Raw genomic sequence first — 16,365 nt, forward strand, 5'->3', positions numbered from 1 at the left:
TCTCTTCTGTCCGCGGAACGTAGCACGGTTCCGGGTACTTCCTGACACGGTCAGGTTCACGGCGGCTGCTGGTCCAACTCCGGGACACTGGCCTTAGGCACTGGCGTCAGCCTTCCTCGACGTAGAATCCCGGCTTAAACATGGCGCAGCCCTGGCTACTTCGTCATGGACCCCTCTGATCCGAGACCCGCAAACTTTCCTCTCTTTTCGCCCTCTTATTTATATAAAAACTATGTCCGGGTCTATTAACCTACATGTTGGATTGGTAAAATATCTTTCAGGATTTTTTGTTAAAATACAACTTTGTTCAAATTGTGTCCAGTTGATTCGCTTTCTATTTCGATTACACATTGGATTTACATTTAGATTAAAACTTGCTTCATGGCCTTTATTATAAGAAGGGTAGAACCGGCATATGCTGAGGGTCGTAGAATTTTCGCGTCCGCCGTCGGTGTGTTGTTTTTTCGTTTTTTTGGCGTGCGTGTGTGCGTGTGAAGGTGCGGCTGGCTTTGGCTGTCCCGATGACAGCTAGCCAGTTTGATTTGACCCTATCAACACCCTATCATACCATTTCAGCTCGATACACATCGAAACTCGTCGTTCGCACCGTTAATCAGTACCTCACTAAACATCAATCATTTAAAACTCGTAAAATCATCTCAAGTTAAAAGTTACATTGTTTAATCCTTCATTCTTTAATTACAAATGATTTTGGTTCTATCTTTCCACAGCCGGCTGTCTAAGACTAGACCATTTCATTTAAAATTTAACAACCGATAAACGGGAAATGTCTCATCCGCAGCATCCGATTGTTTGCCTTGAGAATAATATATAACATCTTTCAACAAACACTATGATTTTGGGTCGCATCATCATCTTCAATGATGAATCCTGACCAAACAACCTATCCTACTAACAAGTTTTCAGGTTCCTGGCGCTCGTGGGGTGTAAGCACAGAGTAAATCAGCTGCCCTAGTAGCAACCTGCGCTAACTAACATTCCCGTCCCTTAAAATCGAGGTTCGCAACTGATCTAGCTTTAGCAATCATGGTGTTTTATCTTTTCAGCGCATTCATACATGCTGTTGATAAGGGAAACACCACTAGATCGTCGAAGCCTATAATCAGTAGTGCTGAAAGGATATTATGGTTCTGTTCAGCAACGGAGGGGCAACCATGGGTGATCTCTCATGCTCATGCTCAGAAGGGTAGAACCGGCATATGCTTTTTGGTGCAATTTTGGTTGCAAATTTTGGTGCAAAAGTTTGTAAAGTTGAACTAAATACAGAGTATGAATACAAAGAGACGAGTTGTTCCTTTTAATTCCGCTATATATTTTTAATATCTTGACAGATACGTATTTCGTCTACTACTTGCAGACTTCATCAGTGTTCTGTTCTCGACTGAAGGTTCATCGCTGGGGTATCCGTATTTGTAGTTACTGTAGGTACTACCTCCTTGTTCTTCTTTGGTGCCTGTATAGGTAACAGCTTAAACAGCCACGTTGAGCCGTTACCTGAATCCTTGTTGAGTAAACGTTTGTTGCCTGCCTTGAAGATTTCCAAACTTTCGGCGACAGCAAGCTTCGATGGGTTCGTGATGTGTCTTAAGATGACCGCGTCGCTAGTTGTGATGTTATGTTTCTCCTTGATGATGTGTTCGGCTACTGCTGACTTGAAATGGGGGACAAATCCTTTCCGTATTTCCTCCTTGGCAATTCTGACATCGGTGTCTATATGTTCGCCCAACCTGGTTTGCAGCAATCTCTTAGTTTGTCCAATGTAGCTCATATCACAGTGGCCGCAGGATACCTCGTAAATGCCGGGTTTGCCTAAAGTCGGTATGGGGTCTTTCGTTGAACCTAAGATGGATTCCAACTGGCTGTTTCTACTACTGAACACTAAATCGATGCCAAATTTAGCCAGATAAATACAGAGCTTTTGATAGTGATGATCAATTTTCTCTGAAAATGATTGACGGCTTCAACTCAATGCTGCATTTTACATGTCTTGATATGTTGCATATATTTTTTTCTTTAAAATGCAATTTTTCAAAATAAGATTATATTAATCCAGAAATGCCCTTTAATCAGGGCTGCGGAGTCGGGTCATATTTCAAGCGACTCCGACTCCGACTCCGGCTTTCTGAGTCAAGCCGACTCCGACTCCGACTCCGGCTCCGGCTCTCCACAAATTGATGACTCCGACTCCGGCCTTCCAACTCTACCCAACTCCGACTCCGACTCCGACTCCAGCTTTCCACAAATTGTTGACTCCGGCTCCGACTCCGACTCCGACATCTAATATGAATTTAAAATATTTTAAAAATTTCAATAAATCACATCACTCACATTTCAGTTCACACTTGCGCGAATAATACCGGGGTGACATTTATGTTCGGGGTGTTTAACAAAGTTATACATACGAATTATTTATACAACATGATATGCAACCATACTAAGCTTGGTAGATAAGTGTTCGTTGTTCGTTGTTCATTTTTTAAAGTTTATATGCTAGCTACACTAATTTTTAACTGTATTTTTTTAAATGAAATATTAAAAGATAGTTATCCTTCATGATCGAATTGACACATAAAATCCATTTGAATAATTTTAGACTGAAATTTTCAAGAAACACAGTAACTATCAAAGATGTGACAATTTTTAAAGTCACTATTTTTTAAATCTCTTTTGAATTTATTTCAGAGGACGTATATGGAAATTGTGTGATCCAGCCCAGTACACACATTAAACATATAAATCATGAGAAAATTATAATACTTGAAAAAACAAATTAAAATTATATCAATTATATCACCCCGATTTAAGGTATTTAAAAAAAATAGATTTGTTCAACGAACACGCAAACATTTTTTGCTTTGCGCCGCCTTTTCGAACTTTTCGAAACTTTTTTTGGCACTTTTTGCGCAGTACTTGCTGAGCCTGATGGGTGTTGACGAAGTCTGACACTCTTCCAAATTTAATTTTTCTAGCCCTGAGTAGGACGTATTTAGTTGTTTACTAATGTTTGTCTTCGTCGAGAGAGAGTTCGACCTCTTTATAGGATTTTCTACGGTTCGGACTAATGTTTTTCTTGGACGAAGACTTAATATTCTATCCGTCATTCGGACCCTGGAGAAGCGCACTATGACACAAACTGATCAAAGTTGATTTGTTTAAGTTTATTTTGCAAACATTTAAAATCTGCTAAAATTTTGTGTTTTTAATTTTTTTCAATAAAATCCAATCTAGAGTCAAGTTCTGAGGAAATGTCTGTGTGTGCAGGATTGTGTTGATTATCTCACTACTGGCTGTACCGGTGTTGATAATAACGAACGAACGAAATAACGAAATAACGACACACTTAATTAAGTAGTTCCCAACACAAACCGGGGAATAGTTAAAAAAAAGGTACTTACCAGCACAATAACACTGCTCCAAACGACACGTTGCACATTGTACTCTAAACTAAATTACTAAATTAATTTAAGTTACCGACTGTCACCACATGCGCCGCCGAGCGGTAAGGATTGGCGCATATGATGTGATATTAAAGTAATTTAAAGATCAAAGTTTATCTCTAACAACTATATTATGTTTCTAAATAATTAATGACATCGATGTTACCACTACCGCGGCCTAGCACTTAATAATCAATCAATTCCCTGGTAAGACACTCGATGTCCCCAGGGGAAACCCAAAAGCCCACATCAGCAAAGCTGGCCGTGTGCTGCAAAAACTGCACCGCCGCGCGGGGCGCTCGTCTGTGCTGACGGTGTGAATAAAAGCACCTTTGGCCACTGTGCCCAACTCAAGTGAGGGTCTTTGCTATAATTTAAGTTAGGGTAGGTCGCACGGACTAAGTCCGGTGCAGCTTCGAGTTTTTTACGGAAATTGTCATAACTCTGAATAGAAAACAGTTAGAGTCCCACTTTTTGTATTAAGTCCTGTAGAAAAGGCGTCATCCATAAACATTGGCTCTGAGCAAGTGTGACATTGAATGTTATAAGTATAGGAAAAGCGTGACAAAGGGGGGGGGGGGGGGGTAAATTTTGGCTGATTTTTGCGTGACGTACTTTATGGATGAAGCCAAAGTGATGCAAAGTTTACAAGACCTAAACTGATCTGATTGTTTCAATAGTTTCTTCAAAAAGCAAAAAAAAAAAAACTTGCGAAAATTTTGTTTACTTTGAATAACATTTCTACAGGACCTACCTAATACAAAAAGTTCCGTTAAAAAGACGAAGCAAAAAATGTTCGCGTGTAGTGGATCCTTAAGGATCAACACTTTAAGAGAAATTGTAAATATTGAGGTAATCGATATATCTAATCAATTCAATGATTATTTCAAAATTAGTTGCAACTTATTTTCGATATTTTTTGTTTGTTTTAAATGTTTTCAGTACGGCACTTTGATTTATTTTTATTTACATACAAAATGAGCATGTTGCGGTCCAAGTAGTAGATTAATATAAGAGTTGATAATTTATTAGTATAGTTATAATGTCAATTTTACAAATGTTACATTTTTTTCGTTAAGTACTGATAGTGAACCTTTATTTTCCTTTTAACAAAAAGGATCTACTTAAAACCTTAGCAATTCTATAGTAATATATGGAAATTTAGTTGAATTAAAAGTTTGCAAAATTAAGTTTAGATAAGTTTTATATAGAATTTCCAGAGTTATATAAACTTTTATACTAAGAAGTTAGTAAACTTTATACTCAATTCAAATTATTTTTTTAATCGGTCAAAGATGCCTATTTGGAGTTGGGAGGCTGGATTTATGGTGATTTGTCAACAAATAACTTTATTTATGTTAATTTTTCGAAAGGTGTACAAACTTTTTTTGTACCTTTTTTGATTTTTGTAACAGCATTTGTTATAGAACTTTTTATAGAAATTATCTTTACATGAGCTTGTAGCAAAATGTTCGGCATGAGTTTCTGTACAAAACGTAGTACTGTCAAACTTTTAATGAAACACACAATGTGCATAGTTCCTAAGGGGTGTAAATACTTATTTTACATACTGTAAATACAAGCAAAAAAAACAGTAAAGAACCATTTTAAGTATGTTTAAATTTTTTGACTACACAGCCACAATTATTTACTATTTTATGAGTTATGACACTATAGTATAGTGTATGCAAACATTGAAAAGAGAGGATTAACAGATTATGATTCTGTGATCTTAGTGAAATAACACAATAAGAGCTTTCCAATCACAATAGAAATGCTTCGAGAACATCATGACATCTGAAAAATATCTTGATCCAAAAAATAAATTGATTATAAAAATGTCAACGCAGTGCAAGCGATTCAATAAATAAATTTAAAAAAAATGGGAATTAACCAGAATTATAACAAATATTGAACAATAAATAAGTTCATAAATTATAAAAAAATGTGGTTTGGTTGAGCGTTTTAGCAGAATGCATTACTATGAATACAAAGAGACGAGTTGTTCCTTTTAATTCCGCTATATATTTTTAATATCTTGACAGATACGTATTTCGTCTACTACTTGCAGACTTCATCAGTGTTCTGTTCTCGAAACACGTATCTGTCAAGATATTAAAAATATATAGCGGAATTAAAAGGAACAACTCGTCTCTTTGTACTCATAGTTATAAAAAATATTTTGATAACTCCGACTCCAGCTCCGACTTCGGGTCAATCAGAATTCTACGACTCCGGCTTCGACTCCGACTCCAGCTCATAAAATTTAGCCGACTCCGACTCCAGCTATTCGAGTTTTGACGACTCCGACTCCGACTCCGACTCCGACTCCAGGTCTCCAAAAAGACCCGACTCCACCGACTCCGGCTCCGACTCCACAGCCCTGCCTTTAATAACTGCAAAAATCTACTACATGCTACTCAAACCATGGTTTTCACCTTTGACGAGTGCATAACTCTCATTTTGTCATACCATTTGCACAATTTCCCGACATACAGCAGTGGAATATCCATTCAAGCATTAAATTCCCGTCACTTCACACATTTGCAAATTCAATTGCTTGCCAACGCTTCAAAAAGGGAGAACGTAGCTTATTTTAATGTTATTTCAGCAATGTAAAAATGATAGGTTCCTATTTAAATGTATTTAACGATTTTCACAGGACTCATCGTGACTGATGCCGCCTGGGTCTCTGGTCAGCTAAGCGCGTCCCGTTTTTTTTTATTGTCCATCATTGACAGTCATCATGCAATCGGGCCCGTTGATGAGCTCTCTGTCCTGTGCATATGGGAAAATGCGCGCCGCATATGCAAATATAATGTTTGCAAAATGGATTTTCACTGTTTACAGTTGTTGGCAATGCGCCGTTAATGGTGGCCCGGAATGAATATTAGCACTCGCGTGTGCTCGTTAGGGTGACACGTAATTAAGGTGAGGTTGTGTATAAAATGTTATGAAAAGTGAATCGCAAATAGTGTTAAATTATCTTTTTTTATCTTTATGTAGTTTAATTTTCTCGCAAGAAGTTTTTCACAAATTTATTACAACTGTTCGTTATTAGAGTAGGTACACAGACAAACAGACGGGACACTCGAGTTCGGAACCATCGTCCTTCAATAACCGAGCCAAAACGGTTATTTCAAATGCAATTTAGCTTCGGCATCCACTCACCCGGCGCTGATGACGCTGCTGTCGCTCGCCCGTCTTTCCTCAGTGTGTGTAATGTGTTTTTGTTGTTGTAAAGTTGAGCATGAGCACGTGGCATCAAATAAAAACAAAACAAAATATGATAGAATTAAGGAATTCTAACGGTGATCCACAATCCAGGCTTTGCGGGACAAGATTGGGGCAGTTTCGACCAGGGTCAGATAAGCGGCTGACTAGCGAGGACATACCCTTTGCCTCACTATTAACCCGGTAGCCCGGTAGGCCTACTCAACTGCCTGTCGATATCGAGGCTGCTGCTGAGGCGCCCGCTACTGCAGAGGAAGCCGGACCCTGTGGTAAAGTCATCTCTTTCGGAGCAACCTGCTTATCCTTCGTGAACTGATGCTCAGATTGCTGCTGCTGGTCGTACTTTTGGCTTTTTGGCGATGTTGCGTCGATCTATTTTGCGGCAGCGTTTTTTTGGAATCTTTGCAACTTTTTTCATCTCATTTTGCTGTTTAACGCAACTTAACTGCGCCGTGGACACGTTTCCCGCGGATGTTTCGAAACGAAACGCGGATGTTTTTGAGAGCAACGGGGAGGACCAGTGGTTTGGTCTCTGTCGTTGTGGTTGTGGTGCGTCGTTGCTGATGCTGCCGCATGGTTTGGCCGTCATCTTCGGCCGTCGGTGTTAATTTTTATTTTTATTTCATCGAGTACCTACTGACGATAAGCAACAACAACATTATTTAAATCAGCTGTTGATGTTTACAATCGTTAAGGCTTGATTGTCTCACGCATACACTGACATGGCACATGACAGTAAGGGGTTTGTATTGGTATGTTTGGGCTGCGCTTCGGCATAAGCTCACCAGGTAGCGCTGGCGTCGCCGTGATTTGGTGGTTTGATGAAGGACGATGAATTTCAAAAATTATTTGTATGGAGAGTCACGTCTGTTTGTCTGTGGTAGGTATCTTTCTTTGGCACCGCCCTCTTTTTGACGATTTTCTTAAAAACTTTTTATTCTTCTACTCGTAACTTCCTAACAATTAGACCAACATACTTTCTTTTAGTTGCATTTTGTAGGAAATTGACCAAGAAATTCATTAAAAATAAAACATCAACTCTCAAATCCCTTCCCGGATAAACGAAAACTATATCGATTGCTGTGTGGAACTTAAAAAAACCTTATGAGATATGGTCACCATTTGTAATAATGTTATTTGGCGGACCTTGATTCCTATTTGTCAAATGGTAACCATACGTAATAGAGTTATTTTAATGTCTATAATGGTCAACAATTTTCTTCAAAACTTTAAAAAACTGTTAGCGGATGTCTTCTCAAATGGTTACCCTTAATCATAAGGTAATTTAAAAGTTCAAATGGTGCAAATTGCGGACCTTGATGACTATTCGTCAAATGGTTACCAAAATTGTTATAGTTATTTCAAAGTTTATAATGGTAAAATGTTTTTTTGGTAACATTAAAAAACTATTTACAGATGTTTCTTGAAATGGTTACCATAAATCATGAGGGTATTTTAAAGTTAAAATGGTAAACCTTGATACGCGAGCACCATATTGAATCATTTTTTCCACAAAAACAAAATGGGTACTGTTATTTATTTTAGATTTTTGTAGATTCTATTTAACGAATTCTTTAAAGTTTATCTATGTCTAACATATTTTGAAACATAAATCCAACAGGTGGACAAAAAACTGAGTGCCCTGCGCGAGCCACGTTTCGAAGAGCTGTACTCGGACCGGTTCTCGCAGTTTAATCCGATCCAGGCGCAGGTCTTCAACGTAGTTTATAACAGTGAGGAAAATGTATTTGTTGGGGCGTCAACCGAGTCGGGCAAGATGACGATTGCGTAATTTGCAGTGTTGCGCATGTTACAGCAGAATCCGCACGGTCGGGTTGTTTATTTGGTCTCGAGGAACGCGCTGGCCGATCTTCATGTTTGGCCAGAACTCGGAATGCAAGGTGGTCAAATTAACGGGGGAAACCGGAACGGATATGAAGCTGATTGCCTAGGGACAAATTATCGTGACCACGGCAGAGCGGCCGCACCGTACTTGTGCACCACCTCCATCGGGTCCGGGTAGTTCTTCTTGCGCTTGCTCATTTTCTGCCCGTCGGCGGCCAGCACCAGCCTGGTGCAGTTCGGTCCGGGTAAATCTCAGAATTCCATAAAGTTAACGCACCAGCTAGGTGCGCCATCGTCACCTCCAGCTGGGCCATGGCCTTGGCGGCATCGTCCGCCTCCACGTACTGGACGTAACCGAAACCCTTGGAGCGTCCCGTCTCCTTGTCCATCACCAGCCGGAGCACCGTAACGGTTCTGAAAGGAGCGAATTCTGCCTCCAGCTGCTAGATGGTGATGGTCCGCTTCAATTTTCCCACAAACAGGACCTTTCCCTTGGTGGATTCCTTCGGGGCCTTGGCCTTTGCAGCAGCGGGACTGGCAATCGGAGCAGGAGCCTCCCGACCTCGAGACGGAGCTCCTCGACGGTTAGAGCGGTCATGCGCACGAGGCCATCATCCGTAAAGGGGGCCAAAATCAATCCGTCTGGACGTGACATCCTACCGAACATGAATTAACCTAAATTGGTTAAATTTCTCAAGTTTTTCAAACTTTTTAGCAAACTTATGTAGAACCTATTCCATGAGAAAATTCTAGAGCAGCAAAACGAAAATCGAACGGAAGCAAAGACGAAATCCAACGTCATATCGATAAACAATCTTGTCCTCCTTCTCGAACCGATCAATGTTCTGCAAACGTCCTTGATTATGTCCTTGACGCCGTCTTCCTTGAAACTGAAAGAGACATCATTATTAGCAACGACTTCTAGATAAATGCTCAAGATATCAAACTCACCGCAATTTCTCCGCACGCTCAACCGGCGAATTGATGAGGTACAACTTAGCGCGTCCACCCCGTACTTATGCAACACCTCCATTCGGTCTGGGTAAATCTTCTTGCGCTTGCTCGTCTTCTGCCCGTCGGCGGCCAGCACCAGCCCGGTGCAGTTCAGGTTCTTGAACGGCGGCTTGTTGAACAGGGCCGTCGAGATTTCGAGCAGCATGTAGAACCAACCGCGCGTCTGATCGATTCCCTCGGGAAGTTGTAGGTAAGAAAGTAGTCGGCGGTTTTGAACGGGTAGTGATTCTGGGCGAACGTCATCAAACCAGCAAACCCCTCGGAATGCGCTTCAGCGCGGAATTTCCCGGCACGGCGGATGGAATTTTGATGTGATCGATGCTTTCGCGGTGCAGATCTTCGGATTTTTTGTCAATTCCGGTCGTTTTTTTGTGGATTCCGGCCGGTAAGAGGTTACACAACTACAAATTTGTATCAGAACCAAAAAAAACTTTTTGCCGGACACATTCAAAACAAAAACAATGGTTTGACAGATCTAGCTGTCAAAGTGTCAATTTTCCAAAAATCGCGTGAAGAAGGTGCACGCTTACTGGGGGAACACCATTTTTGAGTTCGTTCAAGCAAAATGAAGTTCGGTTCAGTGATGGCAATTTTGAGATGAGTTTGTTTTGATTTTGCTTGGCAAATTTGAGATCACTGAACCGAACTTCATTTTGATTGGCGACTTTGCCGAAATAAAACAGTGACATTTCTGGACTAAGCGCGTTTTGAAAGTAGGTGTTTTGGTAAGTTTGCTAAAATAAATCTTTTATTTGAAATAAAAACCTATCGGTAAATTTGTTATTTTACAGAAATATTTTTGACGCGCCGGATTGATTACCAACGGAGAACCTTGAGAAGAACCGTTAACATAAAAGCAGCAGGAGTTTCTACGGAGCGATGCCAGGTTGCCGTCCAAGAGTAGTATCAACAAAATTTAATGTTTCGCGAATTTCAATCTTTCCCATAACAATCTGAGCCATGACAAGATCTGTAGATAGTGTGAAAAGTCTGCAAGCACAAAAATCAGGCAAAACAATGTAAATGGGCTTCGGTTCGCGTGTTCAGAAGATGGTAAAGAAAGTGTGCTCCTACAAGGTGATTTCGCTGATGCACAAGCTAAAGGCCGCCAAGGTGATTCCGTCGAGCATTGTGCCCAACTACGAAAATCCGTACCGGGTGTCGTTGACCTTCCTTAACAGGCTGTGCACCAACATTCCGTTCTAGATGTTTGGGATAGTGTACGATACATGCGACTGGTCGACTGGCTAGAGGCGACAGGGCAGTACATTCAGGTTAGTTTAGCTGCTTGATTTTTTGAATTGTAGTTGAAAATGTAACTTCTAGGTCAATCTGGAGCTGCACAACACTTTCAAGGCCGACGATCTGGGCAAGGTATTTATTCAGTTAAAGGTGGTGGAGCGCAGGAAGCAGACCAGAAACACCGGAAATCAAGCCGGAGCCGGACCCCAAGAGGTTCCCATTCGATCAAGAAATAGACCAAGATCCCTTTGCACTTTTTCTGCTTGTTGAACAGTTTTCGCGTGCGAAGGTATGTACTCAAGTATGTACTTGCGAAACTATTCCAGATCAAACTGTCAGCGAACATTTGCAAATTACGAAACACGGACGGTGAAGGCCATCAAAAAGAATCTGAAGAAATGCAAGTGGGACGCGGCCCGGTACGCGCTTCATCTTTTGGCCGATTTGTTCAATTGTCACGTCATCTCGACGAACTTGTTGCTCTAGCCGTTGGCCTAGGTTGGCCGGGAGTTGTACTAGAAGAAGGAATCGGCGGTGGAAAATTTGCTGGGTCGGATTTAGGTGTTTTTGAACAAGCGCACCAAGAAGCATCATAATTCGCCTAATTCGCAGGTTTTACCAATTTTAACTGACAGAATCTATATCAACCAAAAAAGAAAACAAATTCAGGAGCACAAGAACAAAAAGGCTCGAAATTCATAAATAATTTTGAACATGTCATGTTTCGGATGTTTGTTACTTTATGTCAATTGTTTGAGCGAATCATTTTTCAAAAGTTAAATATAATAATATTTTTTTGGATTCAACGCATAATTGCGAGAGCAAGTATCGAGCGTAGCAAGAGAAAAAAAAAATGAGAGAGCGCGCAAGCCAAAGTATTAATAATCTGCCTTGCGCGCTCTCTCGTTTCTCTTCTCTCGCTACGCTCGTTACCTGCGCTAGTGCAGGCAAAGCGCAGGCAGAAACAGTCTGAAGCGAAACGTTTGTGCGGCTGGTCGTTGTTTACGCTTTGTGTGCAGGTATAATTTTCAAACAAATCATTTGATTTACCAGATACTTTGTTTACATTTTTCTTGTTGATCATTTCAGCGCCGTGGAGAACTTGAAACAACGGAACAGCTGGTGATTCGATCGGCAATCAAAAGAGATCTTGGCGGCAGCCGACCGACAAAACAAAATCGAAGCGAACGCACGATTGGCGTTAATCAAGGAAATCATTTGAATCATCAGATAAGTACACATATTTGAATGTTACATTCTACTCGATACTTTGTGATTTTTTTCTTATTTTTTCAGGTTTGGACGACTTTGGCAGTATGATCAACCGCACAGAATCGGCAATCAACTAGAATTAAATCCGAAAAAGTTCAAATATTATTGTTGTGAACCATCCGTCAAAAAGTGAACAAATTTATATGATGAACTTAAATTTACCATTTGATAACCATGTATCAAAAAGTAAAAACTGGTCGGCATTGTTCGACAAACCTAAAATAACAATTTGAAAACTATTTCTCAAATAGTGAAACTGGGAAAAAAAGTAGGATAAACCTTAAATAACCATATGAAAACTATTTCCAAAATAGTAGCGCTAGGTAAAAATAGCAAAAAAAAACCCTAAAAAACCATTTACAAACCCTTTCTAAAATAGTAGACGCAAGGTTAAAATTTGTAAGAAAAACCTTAAAATACCTTTTAAAAACCATTTCTCAAACAGTAAAAACCGAGAGAAAAAGGTCGCTTTTTCGCGGAAATTTACTTTATTTTTACCATTACACAAATGGTAATCTTACGAAACGTTGTTCGGAGATTTTTAAAGTTACCGTTGCTAACCACCCTCAATTCAGATGGTCGAACTTTATGAAAAATGGTAGGGTACCATTTCCGATATGGTATTTTTAAGGTTTTCCTACCATTTTTCAAATAGTGGTTACGATCTCTGAAATGGTGAGAAAACCATTTAACAAAAAGTTTTTTTAAAGTTCTCGTTTATGCGGGTTCTAATATTGTTTACATGCCGTTTATGGTTTAAAACGTTATTTTCACCCATTTCTTATTGTGGATTAGCTCGTAGCTGGATTTTCTGGCATCTTCTCACGGTCATTGGAAACGGTCGTGGATAGACCTAGGGGTTCCCAGTTGGAGTGAAAAAAATCAATTTGTAGAAAAATTATGGATTAAAATTTTGCTTTTTTATCACTTCTCCGACATCAGGAATAATTGTTTGAACATGCTCGCAATTTTTTTATTCGGTCGGAAAAATATTATTTTTCTTGAAAAAACTTTCATTTTTAATCACATGATCACCCCTAATTCTGGCTCGATGCCGCCATCATGTGACCGCGTGCTCCGTTTGTTTGTCAACAAAGCTGCAGCTGGATGGTGAGACGAAGTGAGGGGGAAGAGATTTTGACATTTTTATGCCCGCATCTGGCCCGCCGCCTATTTCGTCGGTCACTGAGCCGCCGGTCGTTTCCAGTGACCGAGTCCAGCTAGGTACTGATCGTACAATATATTTATATATATTTTAATTTTTTATATGTATAAATTTGATCACCATCATGTTCCCCGGACAATTTAACATAAGAATCAATGCATATCTCAAACTAAACCAAATCAAGGCCAAGATATTTCGTCCCATCTCGAGATATAGTGGCACCCGTAAATCAACTCGGTGTTGAGAGCAAAACGCTCGGAAAGTTTGACAGTTCGCTTTGCACATGCAAAATTTTGGAATTAAATCGTCTCTTACTCTGTTTAATCAAGAAATAACTTCATGAAACTCTTAAGAGTGATTGAAAATCATCTTTTTAGTAAATTCGATTAATTTTCTGTAATATGAAATTTTGTGATTTCTTACATGTATGTAACGTCCTAATACTTTCACAGTAAACTTAGGATTGCCAATTCAGTAAAATAAATAACTGAATGCGATTCAGTAATCATCACTTTTGCTGAAATTCGGTAATGAACAAAAACATTGCTGTAAAAAACAGTAACTGCGTATCAGTCAAACTGAAATGTCAGATGCTGCCGAGAGAAAATCCGTTTTCAAATGTGTTGTGTTTTTAAATTTTTGTATTTTTAGACAATCGTGCAACTTGTGGAAAGCTCTATACAAAAGTGCACACCTGAAACTATCTAAGACACACTCCCTAATTTGAAACTTTTTTAAAGTGTTCGAAAGCATCAAAGCTCAGTCGAGACACGCACCGCTATAGGCGAGCGGGGGTGCGGGGAGGAGGGGGAGGAATTCAAGTGTGCAAATATTCGGTGTGCAGGGGTGGAGAAGTTTGCAATATAATCTTTAGAAACAAAGGTAAGACAAATGCGAGTAACAAATGCCTCAATGCTAACCACCTTGCTTTTTTTTAAATAGTTGCCGAACCATTAAGACGTGGGAACATTGGGATTGTTGGGGTTCCACTGGAATTCTCAGAAGCGTTCGGTCCATCGAGTTGGGGCCCTTTTTTTTTCTAGTCACCCTAATGCTCATCCTTCTTCAAACCACCACCCTACATCCCGCTGCTGCTGAAGCTGTGTGTTATGAATTAAGTGCAGAAAGTAGACACCATTAGCGAAAGGACTGAAAGCACGGGAAGGGGCGCACGTTATAATACTTGCAAACCGACTTAATCAGGCGGATAAAAAGCTGCGACGATTAATTTTATCCTGTTAGTGTTGAGATTAGTGGCATTGATTTATAGCACGAGCGTCGTTGCAGAGGGTTCGGTCGAGCGCGATGATGATTTATCGAGCATGAAAGCGGCATATTTTCAGCTGTCCTTTTACGTGGAGGAATAGTAACGTCATGGGGTATAATTTCTAATGCTTTTTTATTTGGTGAAATAAAATATAGATAGTTTTAAACATATTAAAATGCTGGGAATATACAATGAGTAATATGGCACAAATCATAAGTTTTTTTTAAGATCCTATAAGCTATTGCCACGGACGTCCGTGCTATTGCCCAGTCAACTAATTCGGAATTCTGAAGCGCAATTTAATTCGAATCGATGATCGAATTCCGTTTCAAATGCAACAACCAGTTCCGTTTACGTACCGGTTGTTGTTTTTGAAACGGAATTCGTAAACGATTCGAACTTAATTCCGTTTCAGGATTCCGATTGAGTTGACTGGGTGTGTTTCATATGTTTGTAGGACCTTATTGGATAGTTTCTTCCTAATTTCCGACATAAATGGCGTGGCATGAACTCTGTTCACGTTTCGGCAAAACACATTTTATTACGTGTCTAACTATCATCTATCAGCGTGATACTATCAGTTTTATATTGTGGTGCCACCAATATTTCGTTGAATGCATTTATAAATTCTATACGCTTCAAAAGAAACAGTTGTACCGTAACCTGGGGTCAATCGGGACACATGGGGCGAATTGGGACAGCAGTTTTTACCATGTTGGAGCACAATATTTTGATTTTTCTGGTTGGTTTCGGTTAGAACAGACTCAGGCCAACAAAATGTGTACATCCATTTCCAAATTTAAATGCTTTAAGTGCTCTAAAAACTGCTGTCCCTATTCAGACTGTAGTCCCGATTCACCCCAGATTACGGTATTGATACACAGACTCGGGGCAAACCAATAAGCCACAATTCAATCCGGAAGTGAGTCTAAAAAGAATGAATGTACAACACATTATGCGAAAAAAAACAACCCGAAACTCGTGTAATCCCTTCGGAGTATCAGTCATCAGCTGGGCCATGTAATGGAAGTTATCTGTTACGGGAACGGTGTCGTTAGCTACGGGCATCCCGATGTTTCTACTTTCCAGTATTGATGTATGTTACACCCAGAACTGGGCATTGGCATACGAGAGAATAGAGCGCACGGTTCGGTAGTAAAATGGTACTGTAAACGAATGGAGAGGATAAATCCCGAAATTACCGAGAGTACTTTACTCATGGGTTCATTTTCCAAAAAAGTTCATCTTTTGAAAATAAAGTGCCTGTACCGAGACTCGAACCCAAGACCTTCAGCATATTGAACCGTGGCTTTGCCGTATGGGCCACCATGGTTCGGTGACTAATTGGCGGTCATTTGTCCATATAAGCCACTTAATGGATGAACTGTTTCAATGAACGAATGAACACGTGAGAGGGGGGGTCGGGTCAATCGGCAGAAAAACGAACGGCAGAATGCCGAATGGCAGAATGCCAAATGGCAGAAATTTCAATCGGCAGAAAAATAAATGGCCGAATCTTAAATGGCAGAAAAGGTCAAATGGCAGAATATAATATGGCAGAAAAGGTCAATCGGCAGAAAGGGTCAATGAGCAGAAAATTAAAAAGCCGAAAAATCAAAAGGCAGAAAAATCAAAAGGCAGAAAAATTAAAAAGCAGAAAAGTTAAATGGCAGAACGTTAATAAGCAGAAAAATTAATTGGCAGAAAATTAATTAGCAGAAAATTAAATGGCAGAAAGTTGATCAGCAGAAAAAATAAATAGCAGAAAATTAAATGGCAGAAAATTAAACGGCAGAATAGTTAGTTGGCAGAATAGTCAAATGGCAGAATAGTCAAATGGCAGAACAGTCAAATGGCAGAATAATCAA

The 16,365-nt window shown here is 39.8% G+C and overlaps 2 protein-coding genes across 2 annotated transcripts in view; one reads left to right on the plus strand and one right to left on the minus strand.

Moving 5' to 3' along the window:
* The window catches only part of LOC120418059 (acetylcholine receptor subunit alpha-like), a 664,850-nt gene that overhangs the window by 340,842 nt on the left and 307,643 nt on the right, over positions 1-16,365 (plus strand). The gene's annotated exons all lie outside the window — the stretch shown is intronic.
* Positions 7,932-10,952, minus strand: LOC120418070 (isoleucine--tRNA ligase, cytoplasmic-like). The gene is made up of 2 exons (XM_039580329.2): positions 9,489-10,952; positions 7,932-9,427 (listed from the first exon to the last, which is right to left on the minus strand). Exons 1-2 carry the CDS (start codon positions 9,694-9,696, stop codon positions 9,399-9,401), a joined length of 237 nt encoding a protein of 78 aa, XP_039436263.1. The 5' UTR covers positions 9,697-10,952; the 3' UTR covers positions 7,932-9,398.

The sequence above is a fragment of the Culex pipiens genome, chromosome 1, assembly GCF_016801865.2.
Source record: "Culex pipiens pallens isolate TS chromosome 1, TS_CPP_V2, whole genome shotgun sequence".
Classification (NCBI taxonomy): Eukaryota; Metazoa; Arthropoda; class Insecta; order Diptera; family Culicidae; genus Culex; species Culex pipiens.

Coding starts and splice junctions, on each gene's coding strand:
- LOC120418070 (XM_039580329.2), bottom strand. CDS start 9,696: ATGCTGCTCGAAATCTCGACGGCCCTGTTCAACAAGCCGCCGTTCAAG. Junction 9,428..9,488: donor GAGCGTGCGGAGAAATTGCG/GTGAGTTTGATA, acceptor TGTCTCTTTCAG/TTTCAAGGAAGACGGCGTCA.